This window comes from Xenopus laevis, chromosome 4S (assembly GCF_017654675.1).
Source record: "Xenopus laevis strain J_2021 chromosome 4S, Xenopus_laevis_v10.1, whole genome shotgun sequence".
Taxonomy (NCBI): domain Eukaryota; kingdom Metazoa; phylum Chordata; class Amphibia; order Anura; family Pipidae; genus Xenopus; species Xenopus laevis.
This window is the reverse complement of record NC_054378.1, coordinates 34739523-34756517: the sequence shown is the minus strand read 5'-3', so window position 1 is coordinate 34756517 and position 16995 is coordinate 34739523. Positions and strand designations below refer to the sequence as shown.

The 16995-nt window shown below is 39.0% G+C and overlaps 1 protein-coding gene across 2 annotated transcripts in view; it reads right to left on the bottom strand.

Annotated features, from left to right (window-relative positions):
• Positions 1-15006, bottom strand: part of maf.S (v-maf avian musculoaponeurotic fibrosarcoma oncogene homolog S homeolog) — a 47183-nt gene extending 32177 nt beyond the window's left edge. Inside the window, exons 1-2 of one of the 2 annotated variants that reach the window (XM_018260473.2) lie at positions 13558-15006; positions 10911-12791 (exon numbers count right to left, since the gene is read on the bottom strand). In XM_018260473.2, the coding sequence (XP_018115962.1) occupies positions 12785-12791; positions 13558-14585 (1035 nt within the window). In that variant the 5' untranslated portion in view covers positions 14586-15006 and the 3' untranslated portion in view covers positions 10911-12784. Of the gene's footprint in view, positions 1-10910; positions 12792-13557 lie in introns of those variants that run through there. The other variant, XM_041561133.1, reaches the window with a different exon arrangement.
• Between the last annotated feature and the right edge of the window lie 1989 nt (positions 15007-16995).

Here is a 16995-nt window from a genome sequence, read left to right as displayed (position 1 = left end):
TACATGTCCTTTAAGGAGTGTTGATCTTAATCTCTTATCCAGAAAACCACATGCCCCAAGCATTTTGGATAATAGATTCTATACCTCCGTACTCAAGATCTCTTCTATTTTCATGCCTAAACACATTAATACATTGAAAATATTTGCTGGAATTTATCATTGATCTTACAACTGAAAATTGTATTTAGTCAGTGCCTTTGAAACTCAAAGGGATGCATATTATTATGGAAGTGAGCGTGATTTTTCTTCTGAATTTTGACCAACAATTGGAGCACCCAATGCAGTTTTTATACTACATGTTTCACAAATCATCTTCCTTGCTCTGTATAAAGTGTCTCTGTGATTTCCACTTGTGGTGGCATTTTTGCAGGACTGAATCGGCGCTGCCTTATACTCTAAATCTTGGCCTAGTGCCCAGGATCTATTAAAGCAGATGACATTTTTAGACATTTGGTGTCATTTTCCTCAATATGACCTCTACTTTCATGCCAGGGATGAATCCATCCTGTTATTAATGCATTCAGTTTCATGAAGGGAAAAAAAATCTTTTCAATTTTCACACCTGAATTGCATCCAAATATTTAAAAAAAATGAGATGAAAGAAAAATCATTTTTCCTGCTATCAATTCCTTGACATCCAGGAGCAAAAAGTCAAAATATAACTTTTCTAAGCTCCTGACCATGACAGTGTCAGTAAAAGTAGTCCTTCTGGCCATTAAGTATTATGGGATATCAACCACAAATCATCTTAGCTTGCTAAGCTGATGTATTAACCATATGATACAACAATACAGAGTCCTACAGAGTCCTACTCAGTAAGGCAACTGATTGCCTCCAGGGACAAACACACATAGGCAAAGCAAGAGGCAAAGTTAAAATGATGTAACAAAGCACTACGTATATCCGTCAGAGCATTACTTAAGCCCTATGTACAGGTCTCACATAATGCAACATGCGCTGAATTTTCCTCTAAGGAAATCCACAATATAATCCTACCATACATCATAGTTTTTTCATAGCCATCTTTTTGTCAGCTTTTCCCATTGAGTTTACAGCAAACATTTTAATCTTTTATAGGTGTAGTCTTAAGTAGCTTATGGAGCTATCTATGTCAGTTCTAAGTTGTCTAGCCCTTTTGTTCCCATGAACTTCAGTGGATTTTTTAAAGTGCTTGGAGGGGTAACACAATGGCTTAAATTCTGACATTACTCTTCTAGAGATTTACACACCAGAGCTTTTAAATTTACAAACTTTGCAATATGTTATTTTTGTAAAATGATATGCAAGGTCACTAGACATTGAAATGAAAAAGGCAGCAGATCCAGTTGATGGTGGGGGTCAAACAATGCAGAACCACTGACTTGACTGCAGGAAGCCAAGGCCATGTCGCTCTCTCTCAACCATCCTTCCTTAACTTTACAGCGTCAGAGCAATTGCGCTCTCTGCACTAGAAGAGCTAAAATGCCAATTAAAAAATCAGAATTTCGGCTCTTAAAGTTACCAACCAACCCTGTTCTGGTAAACTGCAGGGCGCTGATGCCTGAGGCAAGTTTCTCAACTTGCCTCACTGCTCGAGCACCCCTGCTTGACTGATGCACAATTACTATGCATAGTTTAAGCTACGTCTTAAAAATCTTTCACTTTAGACTATTTGTTAGGCCCGCTGCCCCTAATGTTATATATGAAAAAAGCAAGGTGGTGAAGGATAAGTAATATTGCAACTATATATTTCTAATATGCTTTCTAATTTTTTATTGAGATAATTTGATTTTCGAGTTCATCTGACTTATTTTAAACTCCCATAAACTCCCATGAAATAGAAATTTGACCAATTGCAATTTATTACGTCTGCTAAACAGTCAGAATTCTAAGAGCCAGTGTATGCTAAATTTCAAAAATCTAATTTGAATTTTAAAAAAAAACTTGAATCAAATTTTAACAAATCTCTATTCGAATTTGACAGTTTTGACCATAAAAAAAACTCGGAAATTCAAATTTTCACTTTGAACCTTGATAAATCTGCCTCTTAATGTTAATAATGGTGCATGGAGTTTATCCATATGCTTTTATTATTACCCTCTGTCTTGCGCTGGCTATATTGAAAAATCACCTGTGTAAAGCACACGAGGAAACTTCGGGCAACTTCGGAATACGAAGCGCGCGTGTGTTTTAGTGCAGGCGATTTTTCATTATAGCCAACGCAAGACAGAGAGAAGGCGTTCGGGAGCATGGTCGCCGCAAAGACGAGGCGATTAGTCGCCAGGCGACTAAATCTCCCCGAATCGCCCAGTGTACTCCTACCCTAAAGAGTAAACAAGCTACTTCTTAGAAATAAAATACTTTTCTCAGTCTTGTAACATTCCCGGTAAGAAAATAAAATATATGTAAATAATCAGGTAACCAGGAGGAAATTACCCTCAAAGTTACACTGATTCCATGAAAAGACATGAATCTTGTACATCTTGTGGGCTGAACTGCTAAAACTTGAATATTTTATCCTGGCAGACACAGACTTGTCCCTAAGCATACTAACTTACCGCAATTTTTAGCTACTACTAACACTGTCAGGAAACTGCAATATTAATCCACATGATTTTTCAATTGCACTTCTGCATGTTGCAATCTGCAAGATCCCAGCTCTCTGGTGCTTTCTCCAAAGCTTTTGCAACAGTAGAAGCATCACACTGACTCACTGACAGCCCTCTGCTATCTTCTGATTTCCCCGTGGCAAAAAGATTTCTATCACTCTCATTGTGAAAGCAAAAACGTGGGAGTTAACTTTACCCAGTCGGAAGAACAGAAGCTGCAGTGCTACAAAATATAGATCCTTCATTGTATACTGAATCAGATTACAGGCCTTTGGGGGGAAAGAGCTAATAGGAGGTGTGAATAGAGACGATTACCTTACTCTTCCTATGCAAACACTCTTACACACACTGGAAGATGTTATTTCCTTGCAATGTTACTCCTGAGACTCACAATTCCCCTACTGAGGCTACTCAGTAACAGCCAGTTAATTAACAAGTCATCATATGCCTTTCTTTGCATCTCGCTTTGCCCTTTGTCTGCCACACAAATCTGCAACTTACTTTGCTGTAATGAGAAGCAGGCCCTTCTGGTAACTAAAAGGTTACAATAAGCCTGTCTATTTATGTATGAGTATATATAGAACAAGTTTTTGAAATTCCTATATTATGTTAAAAAGGAGGGGTGCAGCATTCAGAATGATTCTTCATATACATCAAATGTAAGAAATAGAAAAAAAATATTCCTGTTGGGACAGAAACATAAAATCTCTTAAATATAATATAAATACATTTAGCATTATACCCTGCATATAGATTTCATGTTTCTATTGTCCTTGTTTTTTTAAGCTTTGGTCCCCAGATGTTGCTGGGCAACAATTCCCAGAATGCCGTCACCCCATATGTTTGTGGTTATGATAATTGTAGTCTAGCAACATTTGGGGGGCAAGATTAAGAAACAGTAACACACACAAACACATATAAATAAGTGAAAATAACATTTTATGGCAAAGCTTCAGTGTCACTTAAAGTTCTCATTTGTAGAACTTGCAGCAATGAAAACAGTTTAGGGGGCACATTTAGCTCGAGTGAAGGATTAGAAGGAAAAAAACTTCGAATTTCGAATGGTTTTTTTTGGCTACTTCTACTACGACTACGACTAAAAATCGTTTGACTATTCGACCATTTGATAGTCGAAGTACTGTCTCTTTAAAAAAACTTCGACCCCCTACTTCGCCACCTAAAACCTACCAAGCAAAAATGTAACAAATTTCTGATCGAAGGAAAATCATTCAATCGATGGATAAAAATCCTTCAAATCGTTCGAACAAACGAATATCAGTAAATCCTTCGACTTCGATATTCGAAGTTGAAGGATTTTACTTTGACTGTTGAATATCGAGGGTTAATTAACCCTCGATATTCGACCCTAAGTAAATGTGCCCCTAAGTGTTGCTCTCAGAAACCAATTTCTGCTTATGAGTATCAGTAACATTAATTCTCAAAAAAATTTCTAGAAGATCAGTGGTGCTGTAACCTCTTTGGAGCAAATGCATGTAGTAAATGAAAATGGCTAAATATATGACATACTGAATAAGAGTTAATATTGCAGGCTTGCAATATTGGGGTATTTGGTTTTGATTCTGACCATTGCTGTGCTCCATTTGTAGGTCTTGCCTGTATATCACATGCCCTTAATGTGTGTATGTGTACGGTAGGAAAATCAGATTGTCAGCTCCAGTGTCACATCTGCCAAGAGGCAAGATAAGAAGCCTTCCTAAGGGGAAGGGGAAGGAAATAAGCTACCTCTGGGAATCATAAAAAATCATATTCATGGACAAAAGCAATTTCAGATTGCAGACTCTGTGATTTGTATTAAATTTGTGGTGCAGAAACTGGGAGACGTGTTGTCAGAACACAATTGGAGTTGGGTTTAAAGGCACCTGCTGAATACTAGACTACAATGGACACTGCTTAACAAATGACACTTGGACCTTCAGATGACATTTAACTATTGTACTGTTTCACAAGAACCTGCATGTGTCGATCCGGTAAACACTCTACAACTATGAACAACTAACAAAAAAAACTGATTTTAGCCATATTAAAATACCCTTTTATAGGATAACCCAACACATTATTTTATTAATTGTGTTTGGGATACAGCCCTGCAGTAATGCCACAAGAGTCCTACATCAGGGTGGATAACCTGACATTAGCTATTAGAAGGATGTGGGGAGTTGTAGAGCAATCACATCTAGAGGGTTGTAAGTTGACATCCTTCTCCTAAATACTCTGAAGAACAGTGGTAGATTACTGCTGTCAGATAAATAACCAACAAACCACTTAGCAGCCACAGCTATATAATAATTTCATAAGAATGAAAAAGGTGCCACTGAAAATATAAACAGAATAAAAATAGACTATTCAAAATGCCTGTGTGACTAGATGGATGTCCACAATAATATGTATTCAAACCAATTTAATTACATAAGTGATCCTGTTTCTACATTGTGGTGTTCCACTTTATATAAACACACACACACTCTCACACTCACAACTGCCTTTGTTTGCAGCTAAATCCTTGAGGTCACACAGGTTAGGCAGCTGTTGAGACATATTCAGGTCTGCACCATGGTTATGTGTCCAAAAAAAATCTTTGGGGGTTGTTTTATCTATTTGTATCTCTTGTTGACACAAAATGGCTCAGATTTACAGCACATTACATTAACTTTAAAAATCCAGATGCACAAAGTTAAGCCACTGCTTAAATTGTTGCTGTTTTTCTGTTGCAAGCTTGGACATTTTAGAAGTGCATCCCCCAAGAGGTTTGGTGATTTAACATGGAGTGATACTTTAACTCTATCCACGTTCAATGATAAATACACAGCGGCAGTGGTGCCTTAAATTAGCAGAGCCCTGGGAAATAGAAAAACACCTTGAAACATGTTTTTTTTAAAAGTTAATCTGATTCAGTTCAGGGTCACCTGGAAAGTGCTTATTCCAAAATACGGACATTATCATGCATTTCAGAATTAGCAATGCCATTTGTACTTTTTGTCACTGCTGTTAGTTACTTGCCTTAAGCTAACGCTTCTTAATTGCATGTTGCAGCTACATGTTTATGCCTTCACACCAGCTTTCTATAAAGAGAGGTCAATCTCAGAATAAGGACAGGGACGGAGCATATTCAAAGCAACTGAATGGGACATAGAATGCTTAGAACATAGGGAAAATGACTAGACTTGCTCAGTGTGACTTGCATAAACTTTACACAACAGTTTGGGGATTGAGATGCAATGAGCTGCTATCTCTATAAAATAATAGAGAGAAGTCTTGAGAAAAATAATTATCGAGAAACATATGTGCTCCTTAGCGTGTGACGGGATGACCTTGCAAGCCTACTAAAACTGCCAGTCTGACAGTGAGGATATAATACAAAAAAATGTGTATTGAATTTTTAAATAGGAAAACACCTTCCTAAAATCTCATTATGTGTCGAATTCTGCCTACATCGAGTGTACTGTAAATGATACTTATTCCTCTCTTTCTGATCTGCGAATTTCTCCTGTTTAATTCTCCTTTTTTCTGATTTCACTGCAACCTAACATGCATGTCTTTTTTTTAAAAAAAATTTTTATCGTTCTGCAATCTGATTTATGTACCTTCAGTGAAAAATGGAGGGTTAAAATGCACCACCCATTGCTTAACAGGAAATGTGATTATACGATAGAATAAAGACTAATTAATATTAGTGAAGGTGTGTGCTGCATGTAAAAATAGAAAGCTAAAGCACAAAAGCATTAACCCCATTTCATTAGCTCCCTTGTGTTACTACTCAAACAGCACGTGCTCAACTTAGTCTCTATTTAAAGGACTTGCTAATGCCCTGGCACAAATGCAGGTACCTCCATTACACTGATCATTTGCAACACCCTGTTCACTATTAGATTTCCCCAAGTTTATGCAAAAATAACATCAGAAATTCAGAATATAAATATGGCTTTGACCCTTGAGGCACAAGTGCATCAATATTTTACAAGAGCTGCACTAAACTTAGAGAGAAATTTGCCATGTATATGGCACTATAATAATACCCACTATTATCTTGCTAATAGCAAGAAGTAATTCTAGAGAAAATAAATCTTTTATTTGAGGGGGCTTGAAAAAAATTATTATGTATGCATATTTATTTTCAGGGGAAAACTATTTTTTTAAACCAGTATTAGCCCCTAGATATAATTTGGAACAATGAGATACATTACAAAGCATTGCTAATGGCACCTGCAAAGTTTACTGTTCAGAACATAAAAGATACAAAAATGTTTTTCACTATTTTGTTTTTTAATTACTAGTCTGCAGGCAGTGGGGTCTCCACAGACTGGGGTCTTCAACCTGCTGAATGAGACAGGGTTTCTATTCTGTATTCCATAGTCAAACATAACTAATAACCCATTTTAATACGAGACACAAATAGTGTTCAACAGTATAATGTCCTTGCCAGTTAGAGAAACTCCATGCCACATAAAATTCAAACTTACTTTCAAAACTGCCATTGTTATCTGCAATTTGTTAGCTGCTCTGTTCTGAATTCATGTATTAATATTGTAACCACTTAAGTGCCAATAGGTTCTATTTTTCCCTATGGGAAAATTGCAATGTACGGTGCATGTTGCGGCCATGACTCAAAGGGTTAAAATGTGTTAATTTTACATTGTTTCAGCTTGTTCTGTAAACAAAGCAGGAGGATGAACTTTATCCAGTGGAACAGAATGCAAATAATCAAGCAAACCTATATTCGATTGCATGGTGTTGGGGGGTACAGTTTTTGGGGATTTTCTTCAGTTCAAATGTTCCTAGCACCGAAAGTGTGATATATGTGTTCTAATTTCTATGCAAATTATAATTTCCTAGCAAGACCTCAAAAGCATATTCTAACGGCCTAGCAAATGATTTTATAGTTGCTGCCAAATGTGCTCTAATGGTTTTAGTTAATCAAATGAATACAAAGGTTGAGGCCCCCTATGTATAGACAATTTTATAACATACTGACTGCCTTATGTCATCTGGCATGAAACAAATATTGCTCTTGCTTCTCAAGAGACCTATCCCCACAGTACCTATGGATTAAATAACTATCATATTCACAGACCACAGAAATTAACAAGAGCCAATCTGAGGTCAGTCGCTATTGAACTGCAGTGCCTGATCGCTTGTTGGCAAGCTTTCTGTAGGGTGGAATGTAAAATGAACACTGAGATTAGCAACACTTTTTCTGGTATACAGAGGCTCTGTACAGCGCTTAGAAACATATACATTAATAAAAGAACATGTCTAATTGCTATAACAAACTTGATTTAAAATGGTAAAAAACAAATATATTCTACAAAATGCTTAAAATCAAAGCGCCAATTCTGTTAAATCCCCTATTAAATTACAAATGGTCCCTTTAAAAAAAACATATACTTGGCAATCCAAAAATTATATTTCAAAACTTACTTACAGATCCTTTGCCAAAATCACTATTGGTCATGGTAGGAGAAAGTGAAATGAAATTATCCAGGGGAAAGAAAAATGTGCAACCAATACTTTTTTTTTTTTAATTTGCAAAAAAAAAAACCTATTTCTCAACAGCTGCACGCCATTTGCACGCCATTCGGAAATAGATGTCCTGCTATTGCCACCAATAAAAAAAAAATAATCCTAAAATAAAAAAAAAAAGTTCTTGGCTAAACCCTCATCTCTTAAACAGGTGTTACGGAGTTAAAATGAACAGCTTGAAAGTTGGTTTTTCTGAAACGACGATTTCCTTTCAGAGCTGGGTAGACTTCGAGGATAGCAATCTGTGGCATTTGAAAATATAATTCTAATGTACTCTATACATAATTTACTAGCTCAGTCCAGGAAGCAAAGAGTATTTGATACTGTATTTGCATTCAAGGATATATTTCTCAAACATTATGAATGATCGCACATCAAAGACTTCCATGCTGCAGACAAAATTCTGTGGTAACCAGCAGATGCTTTGGATAGTTTAAAAGGTGCACTTGTATTTACACAGCCAAGAAAACTATTTCCTTTTTTTTCTGTTTCTAAACATACTTTATTAGGCTGAACCCTTGTGTTTGGGGATTTAATGCTAATAACTACTGGAAGATTTTAGCAGCAATTTCCATTTAAAATAAGCCTTTTTGGTTGGGGGGGTTCTTAAGAAAATTGTATGTCTCGCTAGTATACACTTCTTATAAACAGAGGTTTGCACCATGTTCAGTTCCAGAAAAAAAACATCAACCCAAGTATTTTAATTATGTGATAAATCTACATGATGAACAGCACTTAGCAAAACTTATAAAATGTGCCTCTGAGAACATACACTTTATAAAGGTCATTGTTTTGGTCCTAAAATCTGGGGATCATGTCGATTTTGGTAACTTTTTAAAATAAATAAATGGAACACAATTTTTCATTATTTAAAGCTGCTGAAGCTTCACATGCTCAAGTGAGCTTTAACTCCATAACCCAGCATCATGCATTTACATAGTGCAGGCGCACAGTATAGAGATATTTCCTCTCCTATGTGCTTAAAAGTTCTGGATAGACGAGGATTTATAAAAATAAATCTCTAGCCATCAATGGGTAAATGTATTTTTGCGGGGGGTAACTAAGTATGAAATGCAAAACAGCTCATCAAAGAAAATAGTCTTGGCAGTTCATGAAATCTGCAATCTTACTGAAACGCTACCTGGCATTATATAGACAATTGCACCCTATTATAGATTCCCAATGAGACTGCATGACACTCCTGATATATATCCCACAGAGGACTGCAATCACTCACAGACGGCTCTCGAACTCATCGATAGCTGATCAAAATCTAACATGGCGCCACACCGTAAAAAAAAAAAAAAAGAAGAAGTCCCCTAACATTATTGAAAAGCTGCTTATTAGATCAAATGAGATACCTAGCAGCCATCTAAGTGTAATTAAATCCTGTGACACAGCACACAACTGACCTACTGCATACGCACCAAAGCGCAAGGATTTCCATTTTGTTCGCCCTTTTTTTCGTTTCAAACATCAACCCAAACAGAGACAATGATTCAAGAAAAACATTTGGCACCTTGTGGTTTTTTAGATTTTATATAAATGAACCTGTCGAGATGTTAAGAATTCAAATGTAATGGCACCTCATCTAAATACAGTTCTGTCCTCATACTGAAGTCACTTCTTTAGCAGACCTTATAATTAGAGCGGTGGTTTTTACTTCGTAGGGGGAGGAAATCTGCAGTTTTAAGTAGGATGGTGGACAATTAAAACCCACTTAATGCAAAAACAAATTTACAGGAAGCTACGACCAAACTGTATGTGAAACAGAATTATCTGTGTGAACATGACTCCATAGATTTAATAAGAGGGGATATCCTAAGCACACAGCAGAACCCTCCAAACCCATCCATGTTTATCATCTGACTATACATTAACAAGAATATCTAGAATATAAGCCTAAATTAACTAAAATATAGCTCTGTAATCACTATACAAACACCGGTGTAACACAAAAGGTCAAATGGCAAGAGGTGACAGTTTAGTGATCATTTGATAAGGGTCAAGTGATCAGGGTCTGACTTTGAGTCTATAGCAAAGGACTTCAAAAAAGAAATGTGCTGATGGGGAACATAGTTTGGGGGGAAAATATGACTTGTTCTTGGATTCAAGAATGTACCTTTTATGGCTAGCTTTTTGAATTACTGTGTCATCTCATGTAAATTCATCAAAATAAGGACATTTACCCATTAACAATGCTAAACACTACTCTGTGGTTGCAGGGATTATTTCTGCAATTTATGAGCTTTGGTTGCAGCTCATAGAAGTTTGTCCTGCTATCACTAAAAGCAGCGTCTCTCTCTCACAACCATGCAACACATTCCTGACATACAGTACAGGCGGCATCATCAAAAATCCTGGCGTGCCTAAGGTAAGCCCATTCCTGTAATATCCCCTGGCAACGTAATAAGGGCAATAAACTGTTTACATTGCAAAGCTGCTGCCTTCATTACAAGGGATTGTTATGAATTAATCAGAAGGCTGACTGATAGAAAATGGCCTTTCACACAACTACCATATAGTGTGGGAGGTGCCATCAGAATTAAACTGCCCAAAAATGAGCCAGGCAAAGTAGCCTCATGCTATTAATACAGCTATTCCTTCTTAAACTCAAAGGTACGAATGAATTGCTGTCTAAACAAACTTTTGATTTCTACAGGATTTTTATTTAACAAGCCCTAATATGCTTTACTGTAACAATAACCTGTGCACTGCCATAGAAAACAAGAAACAGTACAGTACGGTGTATACGTAGCACATGCCACACGCTCAGGCTTCATATAGAATCAAAAAAAACTGCAGTTTATTATGGTAGATTATTTTTTGTTTTTTTCTGTCAATATAACCACAGAAGTGAAATGAAACAAAGCACAAAATACATCACATGTTTTTCGTAAGTAACTCAAAATATAAAACCATTTTGCACAGCAAAATATGTAGAAGAAGGAGAAAAAAATAAAAGGAAAAGGTAACTGACAGCTTTCTATATTTATTATGGTAAGTTTACTCATTTTTAAAAGACATAATATCAGTCCCTGAAGAGAGATTTTTTCCTGGTTATTGCCTTTAAGACTGTGGAATTTGTGAAGTTACAGAAAATCCAGTTCTGCACCACAAACTGTAAAAAAACAAACAAATAAAAATTGCCATTTGTTTTAAAATTGTGTGGTAATGCCATTTTTTTCCTTTTTCTGTTTAACAACTGCATAAATCTGTATTAGCGTTCTAAACAGTTTTTTGCATTTATTATATGTTTGCAGGTTATATCTTAGTGCAATTCAGTCCCAAAAATTTCAGTTTTTTTTTCTGAGGGAAAAAAAAAAACAAAAGCAAAAAACAAACATAGTTTTTGAATGTAAAATACCTCTAAGTTATAGACAGAGGCGCCTCCCCTTTTAATACTTTGGTTTTGAAATACAGTCAGTGGTAAAGCAAGGGTTTTTCCACATACCCAACTTAAATGTAAGTTGCAAGCACATTCTGAAAATGAAAAGCTACCTTCTCTGCAATAAACACACCCCATCGCAATTTCTAACCTCTCCAAACATCACAATAGTAAACAATTTAGTGCATCAATCTTTAAAAGGTTCTACAGCTATGACAGAATTAACTCGTTCCAATGAATTCCCTTTCCTGTAGTATAGATAGATCGCTATATATATATATATATATATATGTATATATATATATAGATATATTCACTGGGCTAACAGACTGTATGAAACAGGAGTAAGACTGACTACAATCCCATTGCATTCCACATTTGACAGTAACCAAATGCAAAATTAAAAAAAAAAAAAATGAATATTGGTTTGAAAAATAAATTTGAGAATGTTTTATTAGCTCACAGCATTAGTCCCAGAACACACGACTTTTAAAGACATCTTTTCAGAGTTCCTGATTTTTTTTTTCTTTTGCCACATTTAAATAGGAAAATCCTTTTTGCCATATTTCGAAAAAAAAAACTGTGCATATTTATAGTGGAGTCTTTTGCATATTTCAAAAAAAGCAGTTTTGATTTTTTTCATTTTACCTCTAGCAGATGCAAACTATAACTGGGGAGGATGGATGTCTGCACTTTTTTGTTGGGAACTCAAAAAAGTGATGAGGCAATAAAAGAAAGCAACAGAATGATGAATACCATGCCAATAATCTCCAGAAAGTCCATTTCCAAGCAAGAAAATAAAAACAAAATCAAAGGAAAAAAAAAATAATAAAAACCAAAAAATAATTATACCATACATGTCCAGCATGCAGGGCCTTCTTATATAATATATTGTCTCTTTTCCATAAAGTCTTTTGACAAAGACAGTTCTTTGTTGCTAAAACAGATTAGCAAGCATAATGCATGAGATGAGGATGGGAGTTTTAATGGCAGGCCGGTCTCATTCATTGGGGCCAAAAACTCTCATGAAAACACTGAAGTCAGATGCAGGCTTCAATTTGGCAGGTTGCTTTAACGCTCCTTTTACCGAGGACAGCAACTCTCTCGAAAAAAGGATGAACTCGGCCACATATGCTAAAAATTCACATTTTTGTTTTTGTGTGTTATTTTATATTTTATTGCAAGCTCATGTGAAGAACTCAGGGTGGTAACATTCTGTGATTTTTCTCCCTTTCTCTCTCTTTGTGTGTGAGACAGCAAAGCTCAAAACTCATGACCTTCAAAACAAAACAAACAGAAAAAGAAAGCATAAAGTGAATGGTAGGATTCAAAGAGCAAACTTCATATGGGTGCGAAAGAGGAGGAGAGGTGGGATTTGTGCAGCCTAATGGCGAAACTAATGATAAGAGATGTCAGATACAACTCCCCAGTGCCCTGATTATACAGTAGAAACCCCATTTTACATCCCCTGATTTTAAGTTTCCCTCATTTTGCATTGTTGTTTTGTGGTCCCACCTATTTATTATGCATAATACATTTCACTGATTTGACTTTTTCCTGGATTTTACACCATTTTTTTCTGGTCCTCTGAATAACGTCAAATGGGGGTTCTACTGTATACATTTTATGGAGACCCCATTCCCCTAAAAAATAAAGCTGCTGCATGGTGACATTGGCCTCCCCCTACTGTACCTGCTTTTTATACAAGTTAAACTATCCCAGAAAAGTTGGGGTTGCCACTAAAGGGGCATGATTAATTGATAGCAGCAATAAGTGGGTGAATTTGCTCAAGTCCCCTACTGTTTCTGCACTAGAGGGTTAAAGATGAAATACAAGTGAAAAGAAAGGGAGAGTGAGGAGGGTGCCACTAAGTAATCAGCCTTTGGCACTGCAGCTGTGAAGGGACTACAATTAGCAGCAGCAGCATCCCAGGTGATGGCTTACTGAGAGTTGTAGTTCCAGCAATGTTGAGGTGCCAAACGTCGCCTGAAGGTAAAGGGAAGAGGACTAGGGGCACAGTTCAGGGTTAGAGGCGACACTCACATGAAATACTCCGGAGAGGAGGGGTTGTCGCTGTTGCTGGCGCCGTTTTCTCTGAAGCCGCTGCCCAACAGCTTCTCGTACTTCTCCTTGTAGGCGTCCCTTTCCCGGAGCAGCCTGGAGATCTCCTGCTTGAGGTGCTCCACTTGCTGCAGCAGTTGACTCTTCTCGCCCTCCAGGACGTGCCGCTGCTGAACCCTCTTGAATCGGCAGGACTGCGCGTAGCCTCGGTTCTTCAGGGTCCTCCTCTTCTGCTTCAGCCGGATCACCTCCTCTTTGCTCACCCCCCTCAGGTGCCGGTTCAGTTCCCTCACGGACATGGTGACCAGCTGCTCGTCCGAGAAGCGATCGTCAAAGTGCAGGTGATGGTGGTGGTGATGATGGTGGTGGGAAGCAGGTGGGTGCAGAGCCCCGACCACCGAGGACGCAGTGGAGCTGCCACTGCTGCCGCCGCCTCCTGTCCCAGGCTGCACCCCGACTTGGTGCCCCACGGAATGGTGGTGGTGCTGGTGATGGGGGTTCTGCGCTGCAGCAGCTGCGATCACAGCAGAGACCACCGCCGCTGCGGAGCCCATGTCCTCTCCGGGCATTCCACCCGACGAAGCGTACTGCTGCTGCCCCCGGGCAAAGCCATCGTAGCCCGCCTGGAGCTGCTGCTGCTGTTGGTTGTTGTTACTGATCAGAGCTTCCACCGCGTCCTCCGGGCTGAAACCCAGCGCCTCCGGGTTGATCTGCTGGGGGTAGGCGCTCATCCAGTAGTAGTCTTCCAGGTGGCCCTTCTGTTCGCTGCCGGAGCCCGGGCTGGGGGCTGAGAAGCTCGGGGAAGGGGGCACCGAGCTGCAGGGCGTGCTCATCGGGGTGGAAGACAGCGATCCCCCGGCGATCAGGCGGCCACACTGGCTGATGATGCGATCGGTCTCCACCGGCTCCTTTTTCACTTCAAACTTCATCAGATCGAAGTCATTAACATATTCCATGGCCAGGGGACTAGTGGGCAGGTCGGAGCTGCTCATTGCCAGTTCTGATGCCATCCTTCTGCTGCTGCTGCTGCTGCTGCTCACAGTCCTACACGAGGCTGCCACAGGGGACACCAGGCTGATGCTGCGGTGACCCGGCACTGGGTGAGCCAGCGTGTTACTTTTGCCCCCGCACTCTCAGCAAGTAGCGGCAAAGGGGCAATCATGCGCCAATTACAGCAGCCCTGCCTTGGGCTTGGCGCACAGATGCATCTTTTTATTTCACTTTCTCGGCTCAAAAGAAGCAGTTCAAGTTGCTTTCTCTCTTTAACACTTCATTCCCAGAAACCGCCGCCGCTGCTACCGGCAAACTTTGCACAAAGGTACAAGTGTATCCCGAGCTTTAGGTGCCCGTGCTGGTGCCTAGGTGGGAGCCAGAGATCCACTCGCAGCCAGAAGGGGATTTTCAAGGATCATTCAGCAGAGCACTTTAAAAGCAATGCTGAGTTTTATAGCCGCTCTGACGTCACTCCCTCGCAGCGAATGGACTGGGGACAGCGGGCCAATGGGAGCGCCGATCCCAAGCTTCATTTGCATAATAGTATAGAAACTTTGGGGGGAGCTGTCAATCACGGTGGATCAGCTGACTGTCAGACGGGGGCTTAAGTCTTGCTGCTGCCTTGGCAGGAATAACAAGGGTTAAGAGCAGAGGAAGAAACAAACGCTGTGCGTCCCCCCCCCCAGTTTATCAAAGAAGATGCTGCTAATCGCCTCATTGCACTGCCTGGGCTTCATCTTCTTACTACTGCAATGGCAAAACCTTCATGCCAACTTTCTCCCTCTCTCTCTTTTTATTTTTGGAAGAAGACATTCACTCATTCATTGCCAGGAGGCGTTGCTGATGCTTTGGTAGCAAAAGGGTTACAGATTGGCTCTGCCTGGTGGAACTGTAAGTATATGCATGCACTGTACTTGTTAAGTGGCTGCTGGAAGCCTCAAATTTGTGCTTTTAAGGGAGAAGATATAAAAGAAGTAACTTGGGCTTTATGGACTTTTTTTCTGTGCAGCCCCCCCCCCCTCCCCAGCTCCTTATTAGAAAGGGAGGGGGATTAGAGATAATGGGGGTCATTTATAAACTTTGCGCAAGGCAGATTGGTTCACAAAGTGAATATATTTGCCCTGCGCATGGTTATATTTATAAAGCTTTTTTCACAATGCGAATGTCTATAAGAGCTTCTTAAATATGTCAAAAATTCGCAAATCGACAATATTTATGTGCACACTCTGTGACTGAATTACGCCACGACTTTGGTGGCGGAGATAATATTCGCAAAACAGTTTTGCGAATTTAAGTCACTGTCAACACTATTTTCGTGCACAACAACCTCGCGCATTGGGTGCGCTCGCGCAAACTCCCACCTCATTTGCGCGCCGTTTGCAAACATTTATTCACAGCGCGAATTCGCAACAAAACAGAAAGACGGGCAGAGTGGTGCAATATATTAGCGTTCATGAAAAAACATGGGCAATACGACCATTTGCGAAAAAATATGTGCTGCACAAACTTTATAAATGACCCCCAATGTTTCATTCATTGGTGCATATGTGCTTAACCCTCTCTTATTAAAGTGTAAGCTCTGTGGCGCTGATTTATAAATCCATACAGATGAATCTGAATCAACGCAGTGATACACCTTGGTCCCTTAAGGCAGTGTCTTTGGCATCTTGTGTATTGCACAGGGTATTTATATAATATCATTCCTGCCCTCTGCATAGTTCTGTTATACATTAACAAGACAAAACTGGAGCAAGTCTCAGGCCAAAGTGATTTTTTTTTTTTCAGATGAAAGTGATCTGTTCCCTTCGAGGAAATGCTTCCCAGTGATAAATAAGTAGCAGTTTGCCCCAATATTGTAGTTTTTTTACTTGATAAATATGGCCTTTAATTATGTTCTGTGTGCTCATGATCTTTCTACAAAACACACATGCACGCTATATAAACACTACCAAAATAAACATGTAAATATATAAAAGGTCAACGTGCCAAGCGGGCGGTGTCATTTATTCAGCAGATAATTTATGTGCAAATTCCCTCACTACATGTAGTAAAAGAAATACAGTGTACATGAATTATTTGATCTGTGCCTTTGCACTGCTATGAAATATGAATGGCTTGTGTGTAATAATGTGCATCAGATGTATGAGGTATTAGCGCTCACACAGAACAAGGAGGTGCTGAGAGTAGTGGGTTCATTATAGGATCTGCCTAGCTCTTCCCGGCACAGTCTGACAGTGTCATTTGATCAGTTACCTGGCTCTCTCTTGCCCTTTGCACTTTCACATGTGAGTTAACTATTTTGTACTTGATTGTGACAAGTGGTGAAGCAAGTGCAATATGTTCCTGTGGGCTATTTCCAAACTGTTTCGTATGTGACTTGGTTAGGTATGAAAAAACAGCTACAAAGTCAAATTCAGTGTCCTTATA